The sequence below is a fragment of the Dipodomys ordii genome, unplaced genomic scaffold (assembly GCF_000151885.1).
Source record: "Dipodomys ordii isolate 6190 unplaced genomic scaffold, Dord_2.0 Scaffold26, whole genome shotgun sequence".
In the NCBI taxonomy this organism is placed as follows: domain Eukaryota; kingdom Metazoa; phylum Chordata; class Mammalia; order Rodentia; family Heteromyidae; genus Dipodomys; species Dipodomys ordii.
This window is the reverse complement of record NW_012267242.1, coordinates 7,997,444-8,018,196: the sequence shown is the minus strand read 5'-3', so window position 1 is coordinate 8,018,196 and position 20,753 is coordinate 7,997,444. Positions and strand designations below refer to the sequence as shown.

General features: G+C 39.4%; 1 protein-coding gene across 1 annotated transcript in view; it reads right to left on the bottom strand.

The window, feature by feature from the left end:
* The window catches only part of Mark1 (MAP/microtubule affinity-regulating kinase 1), a 108,630-nt gene extending 94,075 nt beyond the window's left edge, over window positions 1-14,555 (bottom strand). The window contains exon 1 of the mRNA XM_013014988.1: window positions 14,498-14,555. Within this exon, the coding sequence (XP_012870442.1) occupies window positions 14,498-14,555 (58 nt within the window). The remainder of the gene's footprint in view (window positions 1-14,497) is intronic.
* Window positions 14,556-20,753: the final 6,198 nt, after the last annotated feature.

Genomic DNA, 20,753 nt, shown 5'->3' with positions numbered 1-20,753 from the left:
CGCGCCAGCCGAGGGGCCTCTCCATTCATCCCCGGCTTGGGGATGCGGGGCCGCCTTCGCCCGCGACCCGCCCGGCTCCCGCCCGGCAGCCAACGCGGCCCGGTTTATTTTCGCATCTCGCCCCAACCGCGGGGTGCGCGATCTTCTCCCAGCCTCCGATCTGGGTGTGGGGGGAGAGGTCCGGTTTGGGGGGGGGGGAGACCGGGAAGCTGGTGCAAAATCAAATCAGTATGTCCCCCTTCCCCCCACCCCGCCTTTTTTTTTATTGTCCTTGTCATTGGTGGAAGAATTGGGGACCGTGCGTCGCTGGATCCTGCACCCTTCCCTCCCCCCCCCGCCCCCCATTCTTAAATTCTCCTCCGCCTCCCCGTTGTCTGGCTTGTTCCGTGCCTGGCTGAGCTGGAGCTCTTTTTCAGTCCCATTTCCAGGGAGTCTCTGGGTTCAGGGTCACCTTTATACTTGGACAAAGGGTACAAAAGACCCCCCCTCCCTCCCCCACCCCTCCCCCGACTGCCCCTCATCAGCCTGTGGGAGGGATGGTAAGAGAACCCGGTCAGGCCCGGGGATCAGCGTCCTCTCTCCGCCCCCACCCCCGGCTTCCTTGGGAATGAGGCAGGTGGACCAGGTCTCCCTGCAGTGGGTGACACCCAGGAGTCACGACACCCACAACGGGCTTATCGTCACTTCCTGGGACATAAGGAAGTGTCATTGAGGGAGGGGAGAGAGCTGTTTCTGATCTGGGCCATGCCGTTTGGATCCTTCCTCGCCCTTCCACCAGCTGCTACTCATTCTGGCCTTCAGGTATCCCCACCACCACACTGAGTAAGCAAGGCTGCTGTCCTCAGTCTTGTTCCCGAGTTGGCATTTTGCACAGTCTGTGGGACAATGGCCTTACAGCTCTTTGTTCCACTTCTTTCCAATATCACATCCTCTCAAGAACAGAAAGAAAGATAAAAAGGAGCAGTAGATAGGAAGGGATAGATATGTTTGGTTGAGCAACTTATACATGCCTCCAATGGGAATCTTAGGATGGTGGCAAATTCTCCCTCTCTCCAAATTCATCCATTCCAAGGAAGACTTGCTGTACCAGATGGTTTTTATCCTGACTCGTTAAAGGTTCTTTCTGAAGAGTTAACACTTGACCCTTAAACACAAAAACATGGGCCCCAAGAACCTAAAAATAGCAAAATACAAATTGTCTGAGAGGAAGAAAAAAAAGCCTCACTCAATGTGCAGTCACTTCTAGGACACCATCTGTGTGTTTATTTCTCTAGCATTTCATCTTGTAAACACTGCAGAGTTTTCACGAAGCAAATAAAAATCCCAACATCCCACTGCCACTGGTCACATAACACTAGGGCTTTGAAGCTGTTAGGCTGTATCTAGGAGTTATGAGATGTAAGTGGGAATACCACCCTGTTAGAGTGCTTCTTCAGAGATCCTGAATCATCAAGACATAGTGAAGTTGTCTGGCATGCACTTGTACCACTGCTGCCTAGAGGGGCTGCTTTGTACCCTGTCCAGTACAACACTGACTATTGAGTGTCTGGTGTTAATAACAGCACCTATGTTAACCTGCAAGGAAACAAGTTGCTCTGAGAAAGTGGCTAGCTTCTTTGGAATATGAATTGTTCCTTCTGCTGGTAGCTTGGATTTCAGTCAGCATGTCCTGTATCTTTACCCTTGTAGTGACCCTGACAGGCATATTTATTCCCATTTGACAAAATTCCACTGAGTGGACTGACTGGAGATCATCGATGTACCAGGTTAATGAGATACAGAAGAAGATAACTGGAATATGTGCTCGTGTTCAATGTGTACCAGTCACAGACCCCTAAGTTCACCCATGGAAGGCATAAAGGTTAATTAGAGACAGAGCTCAGAGGAGAGCCCAGAATTCAGACACAATGGCTTTTAGCCACACAACTCTTTTAGCTGTATTTGATACACTCTGCTCACATATTGAAATTTGCCAAATATTATATGATGAATAAGAGCTACTTACCTTTTAAACCAATACTATTTTTTTAACAACAGAACCACATTCAAAAATGGAATCACGGATAACTGAAATCCATAATTCGAACAAAATAAGCAAAAAACAACTCTATACAAAAATCGGTATTCAAATTATCTTTAATACAATTTAAATTTCGTATGTAATGAAAGTATACCTAAGTTAGAAAATCATTTTGTAAAAAGAAATTGTGTGCCCCTGTGTGAACTCTTCACTCTAAAAGTGACATAAGGCAGCACTGTGGTAGTGTCAACTGTTTAGCCCCAGTCCGTAATCACAAAATAAAATAATCATAAAAATGACTGTGAGCTTCTTGCAGCTGTGACTGGAAAAATAGCAACAGGAATATATTAAGGCTTTGAGTCATTTTCTTTAGGGTTTTTAGCTAAATGTGGCATGTTCAATTTAGAGACTTTTAAGTATTAGAGCAATAAAAGCTCCAGAAGAAAACTAAAGTTCTAACAAAACAAAAGCAAAATTAAGATCTACAAGATGCCAGACCTACACTAAAATATGGTAAATGATCATTGTCTACAATCAGCCCTAAGTAGAATTTTTTAAAAAACCATATTGTCCAATATTATGACATACAGGCTACATGGGGCTCTTGAACACTTGAAATGTTGTTTAACTACAAATTTGATTCCATGTTTGGAAATGTTTAACATATGTTTGAAAAAATATTTTTATACATTTTCTAAAAAAAATAAAGGTCACGACAAGATGTACAGGACACTATGTTGAGGGGGGAGGCCAGGGGGAGTTGGGGAGGTGGGGAGGAAAGTGATAGTAGGGGAAAAACAAAGGAGGAGGTAATAATGCTCACTATGAAATGTACTCATTACCCTACTCATATAACTGGAACCCCTCTGTACAACATTTTTACTATATATATATATATATATATATATATATATATATAAAGATCAAACTTTCTGATGAAAATTTATCAATGAATTAGAATAGTAAGTACAAAGTACAGTATGTTTTCAAAGACTTAGAAGGAGAAAAAAGAATGTAAGGTATCTCATTCATAAATACTGATGACATAGTAAAATGTCAATCGTTTCATATATTTAGCTAAATAAACTACAATATTAAATCTAATTTCAACTTCTTGTTTTAAATTTTTTAAGTGTAGATCCTGAAGAAATAGAAACTTGCATGTGTGGTTTATAACATGTCTATTGGATAAGACTTTTCTGTGAAGTCAAAATTAAGTATAATGACATTTAATTTCTGAAGTATCAAAGGCCTTGCTTAGAAGTTATTGGTAAAGTAGTGTCCAAGAAACATTTATTGGGTACCATTCTATCAGATGCCAAGCTGAGCTGTTCCAAGAGAATATCCTTCACCTAATAGTTACCATCAGTTAGCATTATAGTCTTTTTAAAGGGCTCAGTGGAAAAGATGTTGAAACTATACAATGAGCATTAACAGATTGTAGTCACTTGTAAACAGAGAAGTGATCAATGTGACAGATGCAACAAAGTTCATAGTAAATTCATAAACCCTCACAGTCATCATACCACATGTTTTAAATGTATTTAATGTCTGCTAGGGTTGGACAGTCAATACTTATTTACTGAGGCTTTGTTTCTGCTGTTGCAGGCTGTGTTTTGGAGGAGGGAATAGTACTGTGGGTTGAACTCAGGGCCTCAAGCTTGCTGAGCAGGTGCTCTGCTGAAACCAGCCCTCTTTCTATGTTAGTTATTTTTCATATATGGTCTTTTTGCACAGGTCTAGCCTCAGACAGTGATTCTCTTACCCAGATCTCCTGACAACTAGGACCAAAGGCATGTACACTACAACCGGCTTATTTGTTGAGGGTCTTACTAACTTTTTACTGGGCTGAATTGAAACTTTGATCTCCCAATCTCTGCCTCTCTCATGGCTGGGATTATAGGCATTCACAACCATGCCTGGCACTAGACGCTATTCTAATTTTCTACTGAACCACCCAAGGGAACTATAGGATGAATAGCTCTGTATGGTAACAAAGAGCTATCCCAGCTTAAGAGAAACATGGCTAGTGCTCATTGGGAACGAATCATATACTTTCATAAATAAACTAGACTCCAATTGCATTCCTATGGTTAGCAAGGACACATTTTTATTATGTGTCAACACTCACCACTCAAAATGTGGAATCACTGAAATGGGCAAGGGCTCCAAGAGAAATATATATTTTGAAAGCTGTAAGGCTATTTCCACCTCTTGTGATATATATTCCTAAAAGACCAGAGGAAACCTTGTGATTATTTAAATGACACCTTCATAGCCATCAGTAGACACGCAGATGGTTCAGCTCAACGGGCTTTATAACACACTTTATAAAACACAATCTCTGTTTAAGGGACATTCACTGCCCCTCCATTCCCTACAAGCTCTTCAGGTTCATCTTCATTGGATTGCTTAGAATTTCCCAAGCCTCCCACAGAGCCAGGCACCAGTGGGGTGGCTCATGCCTGTAATCCTCGCTCCTTAGGAGGCTGATCGAGGATCACAGTTCAAAGCCAGTCCAGGCAGAAAAGTCCTTGTGAGACTCTTATCTCCAGTTAACCTGCTCAAAAACAGGAGTGGTGCTGTGGCTCAACCTGCTAGAGTGCTAGCCTTGAGCAAAAGAGTTCGGGGATGGCACCCAGGTCGTGAGTTCAACTACCACAACCAGAAAAAAAAAAAAAAGTCTGCCCAGGTTGGTTTTGGACTTTCCTCAGATCTCAGCCTCCTGAGTAGCTAGGGTTGCAGGTGTGAACCACCAGAGCCCATCCAGAATAGTCTTTTAAGCAAGTATCTATATAAATGAAAGTGTGCTGATACCAAGCAACTGATTAGGTAATGGCCCTTTAAGAGTAGGTTGAAAATTACAAATGTAGTAACTTCACAAAGATATATTAGAAGCAATAGAACTGGCAAATTGGCACAAGCAAACCAAGGAAGGGAGAGAGAAGGAAGAAAGAGAAAAAATAGGAGGAAGGAAATAAGAGAGAAAAAAGAGAGTAAGAAAAAGAAAAAAATTGAAATACTCTTTCTCGGCAAAAACTTCTCAACAGACTATCACAGAATCACATAGTAATACAAACATTGACAGAAAAAAGAAAGAATAAGGCATATGGAAGTGACATTTGGTGATGAGTTGTATAATGACACTTGACAACATTGCAAAAAAATGTAGGTAAAAATCAACATTAATAGCATCATCTTCAAGTAAGAGAACAATGGTTACATATACCGTCATAAGCTTATAGGTGTGGATACACCTATATTATTATAGCTTCCAAACTAGTTTTGTAATGTCATGAAGAAAGCAAAACAATCCTTTGAAAGTCTTATCGTAACCACCCTCAAGTAGGAGTTTGGTTATCTTTCTTTTGGTATTTGTGCTACAAACGGAACATAATATAATACAACACCCTTTTAAACAGCCTTGCAATTTGTATATTTGATTTCATGGATAAACTGTTTGGGTGAACTGTTCTTTTACATTTTTTTTGCCAGTCCTGAGGGATTGAACTCAGGACCTGGGCACTGTCCCTGAGCTTCTTTTGGTCAAGGCTAGCACTCTACTACTTGAACCACAGCATCACTTCCAGCTTTTTCTATTTATGTGGTACTGAGGGATCAAACCCAGGGCTTCAAGCATGGTAGGTAAGCACTCTATCGCTAAGCCACATTCCCAGCCATCCTTTACATTTTTATACTAAGTTTATTACTATCAAACATTAGGTTTGTAGTTTCCTTCCTTAAACTTAATTATTATATTTAAATCATTTTTATGAATTAAATATTGTATCACATTTTGATGGACTTGTTCCTTTCCCATATAAATATTGGCCATTTGTTAGTGTGCTTTTCATTCATTTGTTTAAATATACTAAGCTCTGCTAATGCTAGGTACTATTCTAACCTCTTGGGAAAAGCAGAAGTGGAAACAGACCAAAAAATAAAATCTCCACCCACACTGAGTTTACATTTTCATTGTCTAGACAGTTTAAAATCTGAGGCTACAATAATGTAAATAACATCTTGTCACGCTATGCATTCATTTTTCTCTTCTAACAAATACAAACATGAAGGTTAAAATTTTAAGTTAATGAATTGACATAGCTAGATCTTTTTTCTCTGATTCAGATGTACCTGTAATGCTTTCTCCCTTAATATTTTGGCATTTTTCCAATAAGCTTTGGTATAAACAGCTTTAACTGGTTCCACCAGTAGCCTGAGTACTTTAAAACCATAATAAAGATGCCTTCCTGAGCCAGTGACTTGTATTTGATCTACATTTAGTAATATTACCCTAGTACACTTTCTACATTGCTTCATTATGAACTGCTTTATCTTCAATCACTGGTAGTTTGCATCTTCTCATTTCTGTCAGTTCCAGACAAACTCTTAATAGTTTAATAGTTTGGCAGGAATCATCTAGTACATAAGCACTGATGCTTATAACCATTGTAACAGTACTTTTTTTCTTTCCAGCTGAAGGAACAGTTTCAGAAAGTTCTTCCCTATTCATTCATTTTGCAAAAGTTAAGCCTCTCATTATTCACTTTAGTTTGAAGGAAGTTGATTCCACTTCTCTTTCATAGTTCTTATAACAATGACTAAGAGGGAAACAGTGCATCGTTCTGTCCATCTTGGATCGCTAGTGCCCAGCGCAAAACTTCACATAGGGGAGTTCTCCAATTCCCTTACTAGAGGAAAGAACTCTAGATTTAATCAATCTTATCAAGTTACACCTATATTTTCAGATCTCAAACTTCTTTCAGATCACCTTAATATATTAGCACATAGACAAAGAACCCTTAATCTATCCAAAGTAGTTCTCCATAGTCACCTGCTGGGTATTTGACAACCAATGCTTGAGAGCTCAATGGCTAAAGCTCACAGGATAACTTTTCCTATTATTTGCCAATGCCTTCCTTTGATAGCTTGAAAACAAGTATTTGGAGTCAGGAAACTATGGATGTCTCATTTTGAAAACATTAAAATTGTGGTATGTGCACCTAGAGGATTGCCACAGAAGAGTCCAGATTTACTCACATGTGAAAAAGTGAACTTTCTTTGTAATATTTTAAATCATTTTTTCCTAGTTATATCAAATGCTTAACAGTAAGCTACAATTAGTTATATACTATGTGCTAAGGTCTATTCTAAGAGGAGCTAGATATATGATACTAACATGTCACAATTACTTTTTACATAAATATAGTAAAACATGGCACAGGTTGAGCTTAAGTTTTAAGGTGATCACTCAGAGGAAGTATTTGTTTCTATTACATCCCAGCAATGGGATATTCTTGACTGATAGCACAATATCTTAGGATTCTCAGTATAGAAAAATATTTGTCTCTTGACAAGACTTACTTCTAAGGAAGAGTCATGTGGACACATCTCTTGTGAGTAGAATAAATGATTAGATTGCATAACATCACATTCAATCAAGCCAGAGCAAAATAATAATAGTGCAAACAGTATTTTCTTTTATTTATCCAACTGGATGATTCTTTAAAGATACATTTAAGACATCAAAAGATGATGTCTTTTCCAGTTTAAAGTGACTATTGTAAGAAATGTATTGTTTTCTTAGTTGTTGTTCTTTTTATTTTTTGCCAGTCTTGGGGCTTGAACTCTGGGCCTGGGCTCTGTCCCTGAGCCTCTTTGTGCTCAAGGGTAACACTCTACCACTTGAGCCATGGCACCACTTCTGGCTTTTTCTGAGTAGTTTATTGGAGATAAGAGTCCCACGGACTTTCCTGCCCAAGCTGGCTTTGAACCACGATCCTCAGATCTCAGCTTCCAGAGTAGCTAGGATTACAGGCATGTTATATACATTCACTTTTACATGGAGTTTTATGGTTTATACATTTAAGGATTGTGCAATTTTAATAGAGTGACATAAAATGTTATAGAACAAAATACAATGTGAATTGCCATGTCTCTATGTGTATGTAACCACAGAGGAAAATAAAGACAGGAATATCCAAGAACATCATCCTCTTCATTGACAGCTAATATTTATGTAGGTTTGTAAAGCTTTTATTACATTACCTCCAGTAATCCAGGAAAACTCTTGTGAATAGACAGATATTCTTAATCCCTTCCCCAAAAAAGAAATAAAGCCCCCAAATGTAACATGGTTTATGGAGTAGCGTACTTTTCATTACACATTGATCTAGAAAGCCAAGTCCCCAAGGCCAATCCTAGGTCTCTTTCCATTCATTTCTAAATTTCTCACAGGTTCACACAGGTACCTCCTGCATGACTCCTACATCCACATCCCTCATTTCTTCCTTTTTATTATTATTCCCTATTAGCCTTCTTAATATGAAAACTTAAGTACAACAGAGAGTTCTAAGGGTATAAAAACATATGAATAAGTGTTGTGAATTCATTCTGCTATAAATGAGAAATAAAATCAGATCTGGCCATAGAGGCAGGATCCAGACGAAACTGTATTATGTAGCTTCCCTAACATTGTTATATAGGTGAACTCAGATTAAGAAAGAACCTAGAAGCAAAGTAGACTTAGGAGAGAAATAGTGATATATGTACTTTGCAGCTTAGAGAACACATATAAAGAAATGGAAAGAAACTCAGTCAGATAGCTGGAAAAGAGTCTTGATTAGCCATCTTGCTAAAGGCACTTGGTCTTTCCTTTGGTTAAGGGAAGTAACATTTTGTACACAACTATTGTGCTACAAATATGTCCATTCTAAGTAAAACCAGTACATTTAAGAATAATAAGCTATCCCACCTAGAGTTGCTTCACAGTTAAAGTGGTGGTAATTTGAGAAAGTAGAAGAATCAGAAAAGTGAAAGAAATGGTGAGAAGAGTGCACAAATACTCAGAAGATTCAAGAACCATTGTATCCTCTTTGTTGAAATTTGTCAGAAAGAATTAAATTTCTGATCTGAGCATGGAAGCACATGCCTGTAATCCCACCCATGAAGGAGGTGAAGATAGAGGGATTTCAGTTCATGGATTGGTCTTGGCAAAAAGTATGAGACTCTGAAAAATAACAAAAGCAAGATTGGGCTGGGTATGTGATACTAGTGTCAGAGTATCTGCCTAGCAGTATCTGGAACCAAACTCAAGAAAGGAAGAAAGAGAGAAAGGGGGAAAGGGAGAGAGGGAAGGAGTGGGAAAAGGAGGGAGGGAGAGAGACAGAAAGAGAAAGAGATGAAGAAAGAAAGAAAGAAAGAAAGAAAGAAAGAAAGAAAGAAAGAAAGAAAGAAAAGAGAAAGAGGAGGGAGGGAAGGAAGAAAGAAAGGAAGGAAGGACAGAAAGAAGGAAGGAAAGAAGAAAGGAAGAAAGGATGAAAGGAAAGAAGGAAGGACAGGAACAAAGGAAGGAAAGGAACAAAAGAAGGAAAAAGGAAAGAAGGAAGGGAGGAAGGAAAGGAGGGAGGGAAGAAGGAATTATCCAAAGAAATAATAATATAATAATTATTATAATTATAATAATCAGGTTGTTTGTGTAAGTAGGGAGGTAGGGCTAGCTTCATGAACTCATAATCGGTGTAGTCACATAGTGCTCTACACACAAGGACCCTAAACTTGGTTTCCTGGTCTGCTTTAGCTATTTTGAATTTCTGAATGGTTTTTGAAGATGAAATCCTGCCTTGGGCCTCCAAATTTATGTAGCTAATCTTACTTGTAGGGTTGTTCCAAGGGTTAGGTGAATTCATATAGAATGCATAAAGTATTTCCAGATACCATATTTAGCTCTGGACGGCATTTGTTATTATTGTTGCTTATTGTTATTCTTATCCATTCCCAGTGACTTAACAGAGTATAGGCAAGCAGATAATAACCATACAAGCCTCCCTAGTCTCATAGCCACTGGCCCAAAGACAGCACCAGTTTGAATGACCATCTGTCTATCTCAGAAAAATAAATGTGGGTTATTTCTACTAAGTCACCATAACAGTGTGGCAACAAAAGCAACAAGCAAGTCCTAAGCTTTGAGCTAGAATCACACACAATTGCCTACCATGAGTGAGGCCCTAACTTCAATCGCCAGCACCACCAATAAATAAATAGGAAGTGGCTGAACAAGTTTACACTCCCACCAACAATGCAGCATGGAGGTTCCTCAAAAGACTCCACATAGAGCTCCCCTGTGACCCAGCAATCCACTTTTGGGCATTTACCCGAATGATCATACTAAACCTACCAGCACAACGATGTTTATTGCAGCTTTAGTCACCATAGCTAGGATATGGAACCAACCCAGATGCCCCTCAGTAGATGAATGGATCAAGAAAATGTGATTGATATATATATGTATATATAAACAATGGAATTCTATGCCTCCATCAGAAAGAATGACATTGCCCCAATTGTTAGGAAATGGAAATACCTGGAAAAAATCATATTAAGTGAAGTAAGGAAGGCCCAAAGAAAATAATTCCCATGGTTTCCCTTGTTTGCAATAACTAGTATACATCTAGGATAATCTTAACAGACAAGCAGAAAAGGTCAAAAGCTATGTACATATGACCATATAAGATGATGCTAAGTGAAATGAGCCCCAAGATATGGACACAAGAAGTTTTATCTTTGTTGTTGTTGTTTTTAATGTACTTATAATGTACTAAGTGATTTTTTTGTTTCTTTTGTATGGTGTAACCCCTGTTTTCACTGTATTTGATTCTGGTGCCCTGCATCTTGTATATACATTTTTCTAATTTGGGGAGGGCAAAGGAATAATAAAATGCTGAAACAAGGATACAGGTTGACACATTGTAACAATGAGACTTACAAGACACTAGGTTGGAAATGAACTTTACAACTTGAGGGGGTGGGAGGAGTTGGGGAGGTGGGGAGGGAAGGGATAGTAGGGGAAAAACAAAGGAGGGGTAACAATGCTCAATAGGAAATGTACTCATTACCTTACTCACATAGCTGTAACCCCTCTGTACAGTATCATATATATATATAATTAAAAAATAGGAAGTGGTGCTGTGGCTCAAAGTGGAGCCCCAAGTTCAGGTCCCAAAGCTGACAATAAATAAATAAATAAAGCAAGCAAACAAAAAAGAATCACATACTAAAAAATTAAAAGGCTCCTATTCTTGAATACTTCCTGGATGCCCTGTAACAGCTTGTGGCCATCTTTTCTAATCCCTTCAACCATCCTAAAGCTGTTGTTCACAGTCACATATACTTATTGAACATGTTCTTGATGTCACTAGAGGAAATCATCCCTGCTCTCAAAGAGCTTAGATCCTAATGAGACCTGACTCCCACAAATGATGCTTTACAAACTCACGCCCACACTCCACAGAGCCAAACGTTCCAACAAAGCAAAATAAAGATATAGAAATGCAGGATTAAAATACACAGATTACAGTGGAAAGGAGATAATACATGGAAAAGATAATGATTGGAAAAGATGAACTGGAAGAGCAGAGTGAGACAATCAGGTATTCTCTAAGGCGAATGCAAAGGGTATACATGTGAAGGAAAAATGAATACACCATGGGCAGGGGATAACAAGTAGCTCTGTTGAACTGGAACAGAGTTTAGTGCAGGCCAGAAGGATCATTTGTGCAAAAATAAATTGAGTCAAGTATGTGGGTTTATATAGGAACATTGTTTTCCTTAAGTGGACCATCACTATTGTCTGTAGAACCATTAGCCTTCACGGAGCTACTCTTTAAATAATGCTGGTGTGAAGGGTAGGGTGAGACATAGCTCAGCGGTAGAGCACTTGTTTAGTCTGGGCAAGAGTCTGAGTTTAATCCCAGAATCATACAAATTAGCTAAATAATTAATTACAATAAAATGATGCTCAGAACCATTGCTTTCTATTTCTTTCCTCATTTTCACTCCCTGGGATCATTCAATTCTTCTTGTCCTAGGTGTCTGAATTCTCTGCCACACCCATTTTCTTGGGTCTATAGATACCAGTTTCTAACATATATTTATTTTAAGAAATATTTACATATATATGTAAATCTTATATATATAATCACAAATTTTCTATTTCCTTAAGTGCAGAATATAGTCTTTATTTATGGTTGAAATGCATTATTGTGCATTTTCTGACATTCTTTCCCAACGAAAGACCACAACTATTTGTAGTGAAAGAATATGTTACAGTTCACCATGTCGAAACTTGTTTTTGTAAGATACTTTTAAATACATTACAAAAGAAATATGTTTGCTTTGCTTTGCTGTCTGTTATTTTTGTAGACCATTTATTTGTGGGACGAAGAGCTTTAAACAATAAACTAACACAGTCTCAGCCTCCAGCATCTCCCCCGGGGAGGAAGCAGGGTTGCATGTTAAACTGAACCAGATGAAGGAATGCTGGGAACTGTCGGTCTCACTCATGGTTTCTGTGTGTCTGGGTTATATCATTCACTGTGCCTCAGTTTCTCTATTAAATAGAGATAGCCATTCTTACTTCACAGTACACTGCTTTTAAAAGATGCTCAAATCAAGTGTTGGAGGGTGATCAATGCCAAAATACATGAAGCTGTGAATAAAGATAGCAGAATGGAACACTCAAAAAGCTGTTGAATAAGAAAGGCCAGATGCCACTGGCTCACCCCTGTAATCCTAACTACTTAGGAGGCTGAGATCTGAGGATCGAAGTTCAAAGTCAGCATGAGTAGGAAAGTCTGTGAGACTCTTATCTCTAATAAACTACCGCTCAAAAGAGCTGGATGTAGAGCTATCACTCAAGTGGTAGAATAGTAACTTTGGACAAAAAAGCTCAGGGACAGTGTCCAGACCCCGAATTCAAGTGTGCACGTGTGCATGCATGCACGTGTGCATGCATGGAACAGTAAAGCTTGGTGGAGTTGGATTCTAAAGAGAGGAAGGAAGTGGGTGGGAGAGTCTAATCAAGTACATTGTATGTCAAAGTGAAATCCCTATAATAATAACATGGGATAGAGTAAAATAAGGTAAAGTATGCTCAAATCCTCAAGGAAGTATAAACGTAACTACAAAGTATTGCTTCCTCCTATTAATGAAAGAAACAAGATTTTATGTGAAATGAAAGTTGCCAGAATGGGTCATTCACTTTTATTCCTCTCAGATGTTGCCTTAAGTGTCATAGAAATAGTGTGTTCATTTATATGTGGACCAGTTCTGAGGGAGAGGCTCATAGCCTTGGTCTTTGAATAACTTTCTTAGGCTTCTCAGCATACATATATTGCTCTAGAATAGTGCTTTGCAAATTATGCTGAAGGATTTAGCTCTCTGTCCCCACTTGAGGCCCCCCAAGTTTCAAATCTATCAAAGGCCAATACTTTTGTACAGCACACGAGCAATGAACTCATAGAAAAAATGAAGGTAATTATATACAATTAAATTTATTATTAGATTCAAAAGACACAGGCTGGGGGGTGGTGGGCAGAGTAACTTATCAGTACCATGCTTACCTAGCATGCAAGGCCCTAAGTTCCATCTTCAGCACTGAAGAAAAAAAAGATTCAAAAGGCAAATTCCAATCTGGTCTCAGCCCATCACTAAATAACAACAAATGATTTGTGTTTGGTTCTCACTGTGAACCCACTGTGCTTTGAGTAGCACTGTTCTAAGCAACTGCCCTTTGCTTTTGTCCACCATTTTTATGTGTGTGTGTGTGTGTGTCTTCCCACTGATTGATTACGTGACTCTACACAGGAGAGTCTTCAGGTCTGGAACAAGCAAATGCTGTAATATTCAGAACTATATTCTTTTTAAAAATTTTTTTATTGTAAATATCCTGTACAAAGGGGTTAGGTTACAGCTACATGAGTAAGGTAATGAGTACATTTCCTATTGAGCATTGTTACCCCCTCCTTTGTTTTTCCCCTATTATCCCTTCCCTTCCCACCCCTACTCCTCCACCCCCTCAAGTTGTAAAGTTCATTTTCAACATAGTGTCTGGTAAGTCTCATTGTTACAATGGATCAATCTGTATCCTTGTTCCAGCATTTTGTTATTCCCCTTCCCCTCCCCAAATTAGAAAAATGTATATACAAGATGCAGGACACCAGAAGCAAATGCAGTGAAAACAGGGGTTATACCATGGGGGAAGAACATTCAAATGAAATTTTTAAAAAAATCACATAATACATGAAAAGCAACAACAACAAAGAAAAAACCTTCTGTGTCCTTATCTTGGGGTTCATTTTGCTTAGCATCATCTTATATGATAATATGTACAAAAAATGTCAAACACTATGTGCTTATGACCATATAAGATGAGAACTATATTCTTGTTTCTAGGAATCTGGAACATCTTCCCAATTTTGTACTTCCATTTTGAGTCGAGACCAATCTTAGTTGCCCCTTAAATCACTGGGGACAGGTACAGCCTTCCTGTAAAGAGGGCGAAATGGAGACCAATGGTGCACCCCTTTATGATAATTAGACAGGATCTTACAACTTTAAGATGGCACCAACGTGATGTACATTTGGTGGCATCCATGCCTTCAGACACACTGATAGTTCATCAATGGTTAGTGTTGATACAGCCATTCTGCTGTTCACTTTCAGTACAGGATGCAGTAAATTCCGAGACAGTCGACATGTTAGTATGAGATAGACAGTTTTGGTGACTTTGTCCAACTTCAGGCAAGTATAAGTACTCTGAGCATATTTAAAGCAGACTAGGCTAAGATGGTCAGTAGATTAGGTGTATTAAATGCAGTGCTGACTGGAATTATTTTTAATATATAACAAGGGTTGTAATGGTAAGTGAAGGAGCGTCTCTATTTTAGGCTTGCCCAAGCAAGTCCAAACTTGCACTCTACTCTTGGAGCTTTTTATTGTGGGGAGGGGGCCGGAGGGGGAATGCCAGGTGCCTGTTATAGTGGCTTGCTGACTCTAACTCAGACACATCCAAATAGAATGCCAAGTCATCAGCAATTCCTGCTCCAGGGACTGTGGGACCAGAAGAGTCAGGGACTAGAGAAGGGCATTTATCTTCCTTCCCAGCCTTTGTTTTTAGTGACCTCTGCCATCTCTAAAGTGATATTTGCCTCTTGAAAAACGACTTCCAAGCAGCCATCCTTCTTTACCATCTGGAAAGATTTTTCTCTAATGGCTACATTCCCAGGATTTCAGATAAATAGAAAAGAGAGATGACCAACTAATGGGTGTCAGTCTTTTTGGTTTTAAGTCTAGAAAGAAATAATTTCCTGAAACTTCAATAAAATCTACTCATCCTCTTCCTCTCAAGTCCTATCCATGAGGTAATGGTATAATGAGACCACCCACTCGTGATTTCTGTTCCTACATAGAGCTATTGTTAAATTCAGGATTATTTATCTGAATCTGAGAAAGAAGTCAAACAGAGGCTTTCTGAAGAGATACAAGAAACAATGGATATATGTGAACTTCTCTATAAAATGGGGCCCTAGTGATAGTCATATTTTCAAAAAGCCTCCATTTTTTGAAAGTTCTTAAAACCCGCTACTTTTGAACTTAGAATCAATGAGATGGGTGCAGGAAGGGATGAGGAGGGGAGAATGATAGGGTAGTGACTGTTAGAGATGTATAAATAAATGAGTGTTAAATGGAACCCCTCTTGTGCAGAAGTAGCTCTCTTTCTATAGTTCAAGCCTTAGTTCTCTACCATGTAGGTTTGAATCTTATTTTTTAATATGAACACTGTGTCAAATTACATTTGTAATTACATCATAAGTCACTACATACTTTTTAAAAACTGAATTCAAATAGAATGAAATCACTACTAGTGTTTCATGATTACAAGGGTAGCTATTATTTCCTAACACTTATCTTGTGTATATAATGGGTCTTGATCTAGAGCTTTAGTTTGCAGGTTTAAGTGGACAAAAATCATCTGGGCTTAACAATAGTGACTCATGCCTATAATCCTAGGTTCTTGGGAGGGTGAGAATAGGAGGATCGAAGTTCAATGCCCACACATCCAAAAAGTTTGTGAGACCCCCCCCCACACACATTATAACCTATAGATGGCACAGTGGCATGCAGCTGTCATCCTATGTGGGAGCCTGAGACTGGTGAGATCATAGTTCTAGGCCAATAAGAGCAGAGTTCACAAGACTCCATCCTCACAAGATTCCAAAGATGTTGGACATAAACAGGTGTACTTTTGATCCAAGCCACCATGGAAAGCCTAAAAGTGGTAGACCAGGTGCATACTCTATCTCAAATTAACAAACTCCAAAAAGGGCTAAAGGAATGGCTTAGTGATAGAACACATGCATAGCAATTGTAAGGCCCTTAGTTCAAAGCCCAGTACCCCCTCCCCACAATATCATTTGAGCAGCGAATCAAAATATACTTAACAGTTCCTGCACATGCTCCTGAATGCAATGTAGCTAGGCTGTGATCACATGGTGGCAAACATCCATTTGCAAGCACAGACTGGGAATTACACAGAGCAGACTGGAAGGATCAATTCAGGGGCATCTATGATGTTGCCAGACTACTCTCACAAGCCTCAGTTTCCTTATCTGCAAATGGCATTGCCCGTCTTACCATATAGTGTAGTTGTAAGAGAAAATAGGCTGTGAGCAGAACCAGCTTCATAACTTGTGGGACACAGTACAAAGTGAAAATGGTTGGTAGGGGAGGGGAGAGACTTGTTCAAAACTTACTCTGAATTTCAAGATGGTGGCAGTGGAGCCCTTCAGAGACAAGCATCCTGTGCACCTACCCAGGTGCACAACCGTAAAGACGGTGAGCGGAAAGCACTGACTCAGTGCTTTATATATAAAATGTGCTCAAGAAAAGGCCTTTTACCTACGTAGAGCATAGATAAGTACAAATATGAGGCAGTCTAGGTAAAACATTTTAAACAAAAGCACTCAACTATAAAAAGACCAACATATTAGGTTGAGCTATCTCATGATGCTGAGTTGAGCTTTCTTAATTAGGATCAGGGATGCTGTGTCATACAATTGGTTGTTTGAAAGAAGTGCACTGAATTGTTTCTGGCATGTCCACGGCTGACCACTTCCACCCAAACCCTTTAGTGGGGCTCACAGGGCCAAGCCACACCCTCTTTCCTCAGAGCTACCCTCTTCTCCTCTACTAGAGTCTCTTGGGAACTTCTCAGCAGTCTATTGAAAGCCAACCCTCTTTCTCAATCAGTACAACTTAAATAAAGCACTGGCAAGACCTGAGAATAATGCTCTGAACTCCATGTGAAATGGAAATCACATATTATTAACATTGGTTCAGAGATGAAAAGCAACTTGTAGGAAAACTCACCATCTCCAGGCCAGTTAATCTATATACCTCAGTTGTTGCCTCTCCCAAACCCTCTGAGGTATAATCCAACCAGGTCTACTCATTGTTATCCATGCTCCATGAAATTAAAAAACTCAAGTGGGCTCAAAACTAAAGTGTATCTATATCCCTTATAATGGCTTTTCTTCTTTACATTTTACTTTGTAGCCGTATTTCTAATCAACACCTTCAAATTTTCTGGTGTTTATATCCTTACATACATAAATCTATCATGCATAGCATGCACTGTTTTGTATTTGCATGCTCTTCTATTGTTCCTACCAGATCAAGTGTCCAGCAGGCAGGAACTGTGATTCATTCTTTGATGTATATCCTGTCAGCAAATAGACTTGGCATCATTTAGAGAGGGGAAGAGGCCAATAGCCTAGTCCTAGTCTATTTTGACATTAGCACAAATTTCCCTCAGATTGTTTCTTGGTGTATGCATAGGTTGTCAAGTGAGCTCCAGTCATAGGATGACTGCAATAGCAAATGTCCTCTGACACTTAATGTTTGGGTTCCCATTAGAAAATAGGGATGCAGCTCAGTATAGAATACCTATTTAGCAGGTTAGAGGCTCTGGATTCAATCCCTAGCACAGAAAAGAAAGAAAGAAAAGGAGGAAGGAGGGAGGGAAGGAAGAAAAGAAAGAAGGAAGGAAGGAAGGAAGGGAGGGAGGGAGGGAGGGAGAGAGGGAAGGAAGGAAAGGAAGAAGGGAGAGGGAGAAAGAAGGGAGGGAGGAAAGGAGGGAGAAAGAGAGAGAAAGGAAGGAAGGAAGCAGGTAGGAAAGAAGAATGGAGGGAGGGAGAGAAGGAGAAAAGAAGGAAAAAAGGAAGGAAGGAGGGAGGGAAGGAAGGAAGGAAATATTTGCCTTGGATAGGGTTTGAGATACAGTGGACTTTCTACTAATTACACTGGGTAAAAGAGTAACACTTAAATTTAAAAGTACCTTAAATCATTCTTATATATCCTTTTAATGTTTAATACCTGGACCTACTTCTTATTACAAGGTATTTTTTTTTTTACTTCAGGCATCTGAAAGTTGAGTAGAAGACATTTATGAAATTAGGAACAAATCAAAGAGTATTATTAATGTGCTCCAGCTGGCAATAAATTTCAGAGATGGTTGTATGGTTATCAGATGAATACATGCATCCATCACTGAAAGAAGGCTTCATAAAGATGGTCTTGGGCTTCAGCTTTGGAGGATGAGAAGGGTTGGATGGGTAGAAGAGTCACAGGGAATACAGTTGGGAGAAAGAGTAAGTGGTAAATCAGGTGAGCCTGACTTTAGCAGATAGGGGGATTAGTAAGAAAAACAACCTGTCTAGGGATAGAAGTTTATATTTGGGAATATCAGGTAGCAGATTATGCATACTTAGTTCGGCTTGGAAATTAGTTTTGTAATGATAAAAGTACTGGTATACACTGGAAAATGATTGTAAACTCTTTTTAGGGACATGGCATGAATAGTTGGGCATAGACATTTGTTCTGGATGATCTGTACATGGTGATTGGAGACGATGAGGACTATGGAGTGTGCAGGGAGATGGAGACTGCTGTGATCCATACATGTGAGATTGCAAGACGAAAAGGCACAACCACAGAAGTAGGCAAGAGAAGAGAGGAAGTAATTTAGGTGTCAGGTTTTGGATCTTAAATGTTCCCTTAAAGCTCACGTGTTAACGATTCCATCTCCTTGCTGTGGAACTGTTGAAAGTCTGGGAATCTTTAGGAACTGAGCCTAGTTAGACAAAGTAGGTTGCTTAGGAGTGTGTTCTTAAAAAGATACAGGAAAGCCAAGTAGCTCTGGTTGCTCATACCTATAATCCTAGCTACTCAGGAGGCTGAGATCTGAGGATCGTGGTTCAAAGCCAGTCAGGGCAGGAAAGTCTGTGAGACTCATATCTCCAATAAACCACTCAGAAAACCGGAAGTGGCACTATGGCTCAAGTGGTAGAGCGCTCACCTTGAGCTGAAGAGCTGAGGAATAGCGCCCAAGCCCAGAGTTCAAGCTCCATGACTGATCCCCAAAAAAATACAGGAACTCCATTCTTCTCCTTTCTCTCTTTGCCTCATGGCCTCCTCCCCTCACTGAGGTGAGCAGCTTTGCTCCCCTATCCTAATGGGCCTTGCCACAGGCCCAAAGTGACTAAAACTGCTGCAGCTGTGAGCCCAAAGAAATCTTTCCTCCATTTAAGCCATTTTAATCTTCAAGTCTTTTGTCACAGTGACCAAAAGCTGACTGCACCCTGGGAATTATTGAAAAGGCTTATTTCAGTACACAGCTACATAATGAATCGTTGCTATCCATAAGAGCTGCTGACGTACCTAGGAGAAGTCAATAGTGGATAAGGCACTTGTGGCCCTGATATCCCAGACTTTGCCTTCTAGTGAGGTGGACAGATAATTAAAGAAGCATTCCCCACAGTGTCATCTGATGGGAAAAGTGGAGCGTATTCTCCGTGGAGACACACCCAGTGGTTCCTGAGGAAAGGATGGTGACTAACCTCCAAGACCTATAGAGCAGGGCTTCCTCCCTTCTGCTCTAGGGAAGTGACCTACAAAAACAATTTATGAATGAGGTAGTCCCCTTGTTTGCGGCTTATTCTCTTCAGTTCAGTCTCAGTGATCTATTGTCGTCTGTGGCACTATCTGATTTCATAGTGGGGCTGAGCACATAGCTCAGGGTAGAGTGTGTATTTAGCACGCACAAAGCCCTGAGTTTGATCCCTCACTAAATAAATACCACAAAATAGAAGGGTAAATACAGTACAATCAGATTTTGTTAGAAGATCAGAGAGACCATATTCCTATAACTTCTATTCCAATATGTTGCTAAATTGTTTTAATTTAGTATTCATTATTGTTGCTCATGTCTTACAATGTCTGATATGTATGTTGAACTTTATCATGGGAGTGTATAAGTAGGAATAAATATAGTCAATGTAAAGATTGTACTATCTGAAGTTTCAAGCAACCATTGAAGGGCTTTGGAAAGTGTCCTTTGCTGATAAGGAGAGACCGCTATGCCAACAATATTAGCAAACAACACGTTCCCGACCAAAGAAGTTTCATTCTGCAGTTCTTTTGCTTTGTTGTCTATGCTAAACTCATCTTACAATTCTACCTGTCTCCCAATTTCCTCCTTAGCTTCAAATCTATCCTGAATTTATTCACTATGATATTAAGAGATCAAACTTATTATCTGTGTTGAGTCCCTCATCAGTTTAAAAAAGCTGAAATAGATATTTTAATCTTCCATAGTAGGATGAGTGTGTCTTAGGAACATTTTATTTGAAACTCTACATCTTAATCCTTGCTCAACTAGTAAGTTATTTTTTTTCAGATTGCCTATCCTAACTACCCCTAAATATCTTTTTAGTCCCTGACATCATCTCAGGCTATTCTAACTTTAAATTTTTTCTTCCCCTTTCCACATGGTTATAGTGCTCCTACTAAATCAACACAGTAAGAATTCATCTATAATTGTATACATGCTTGAGTT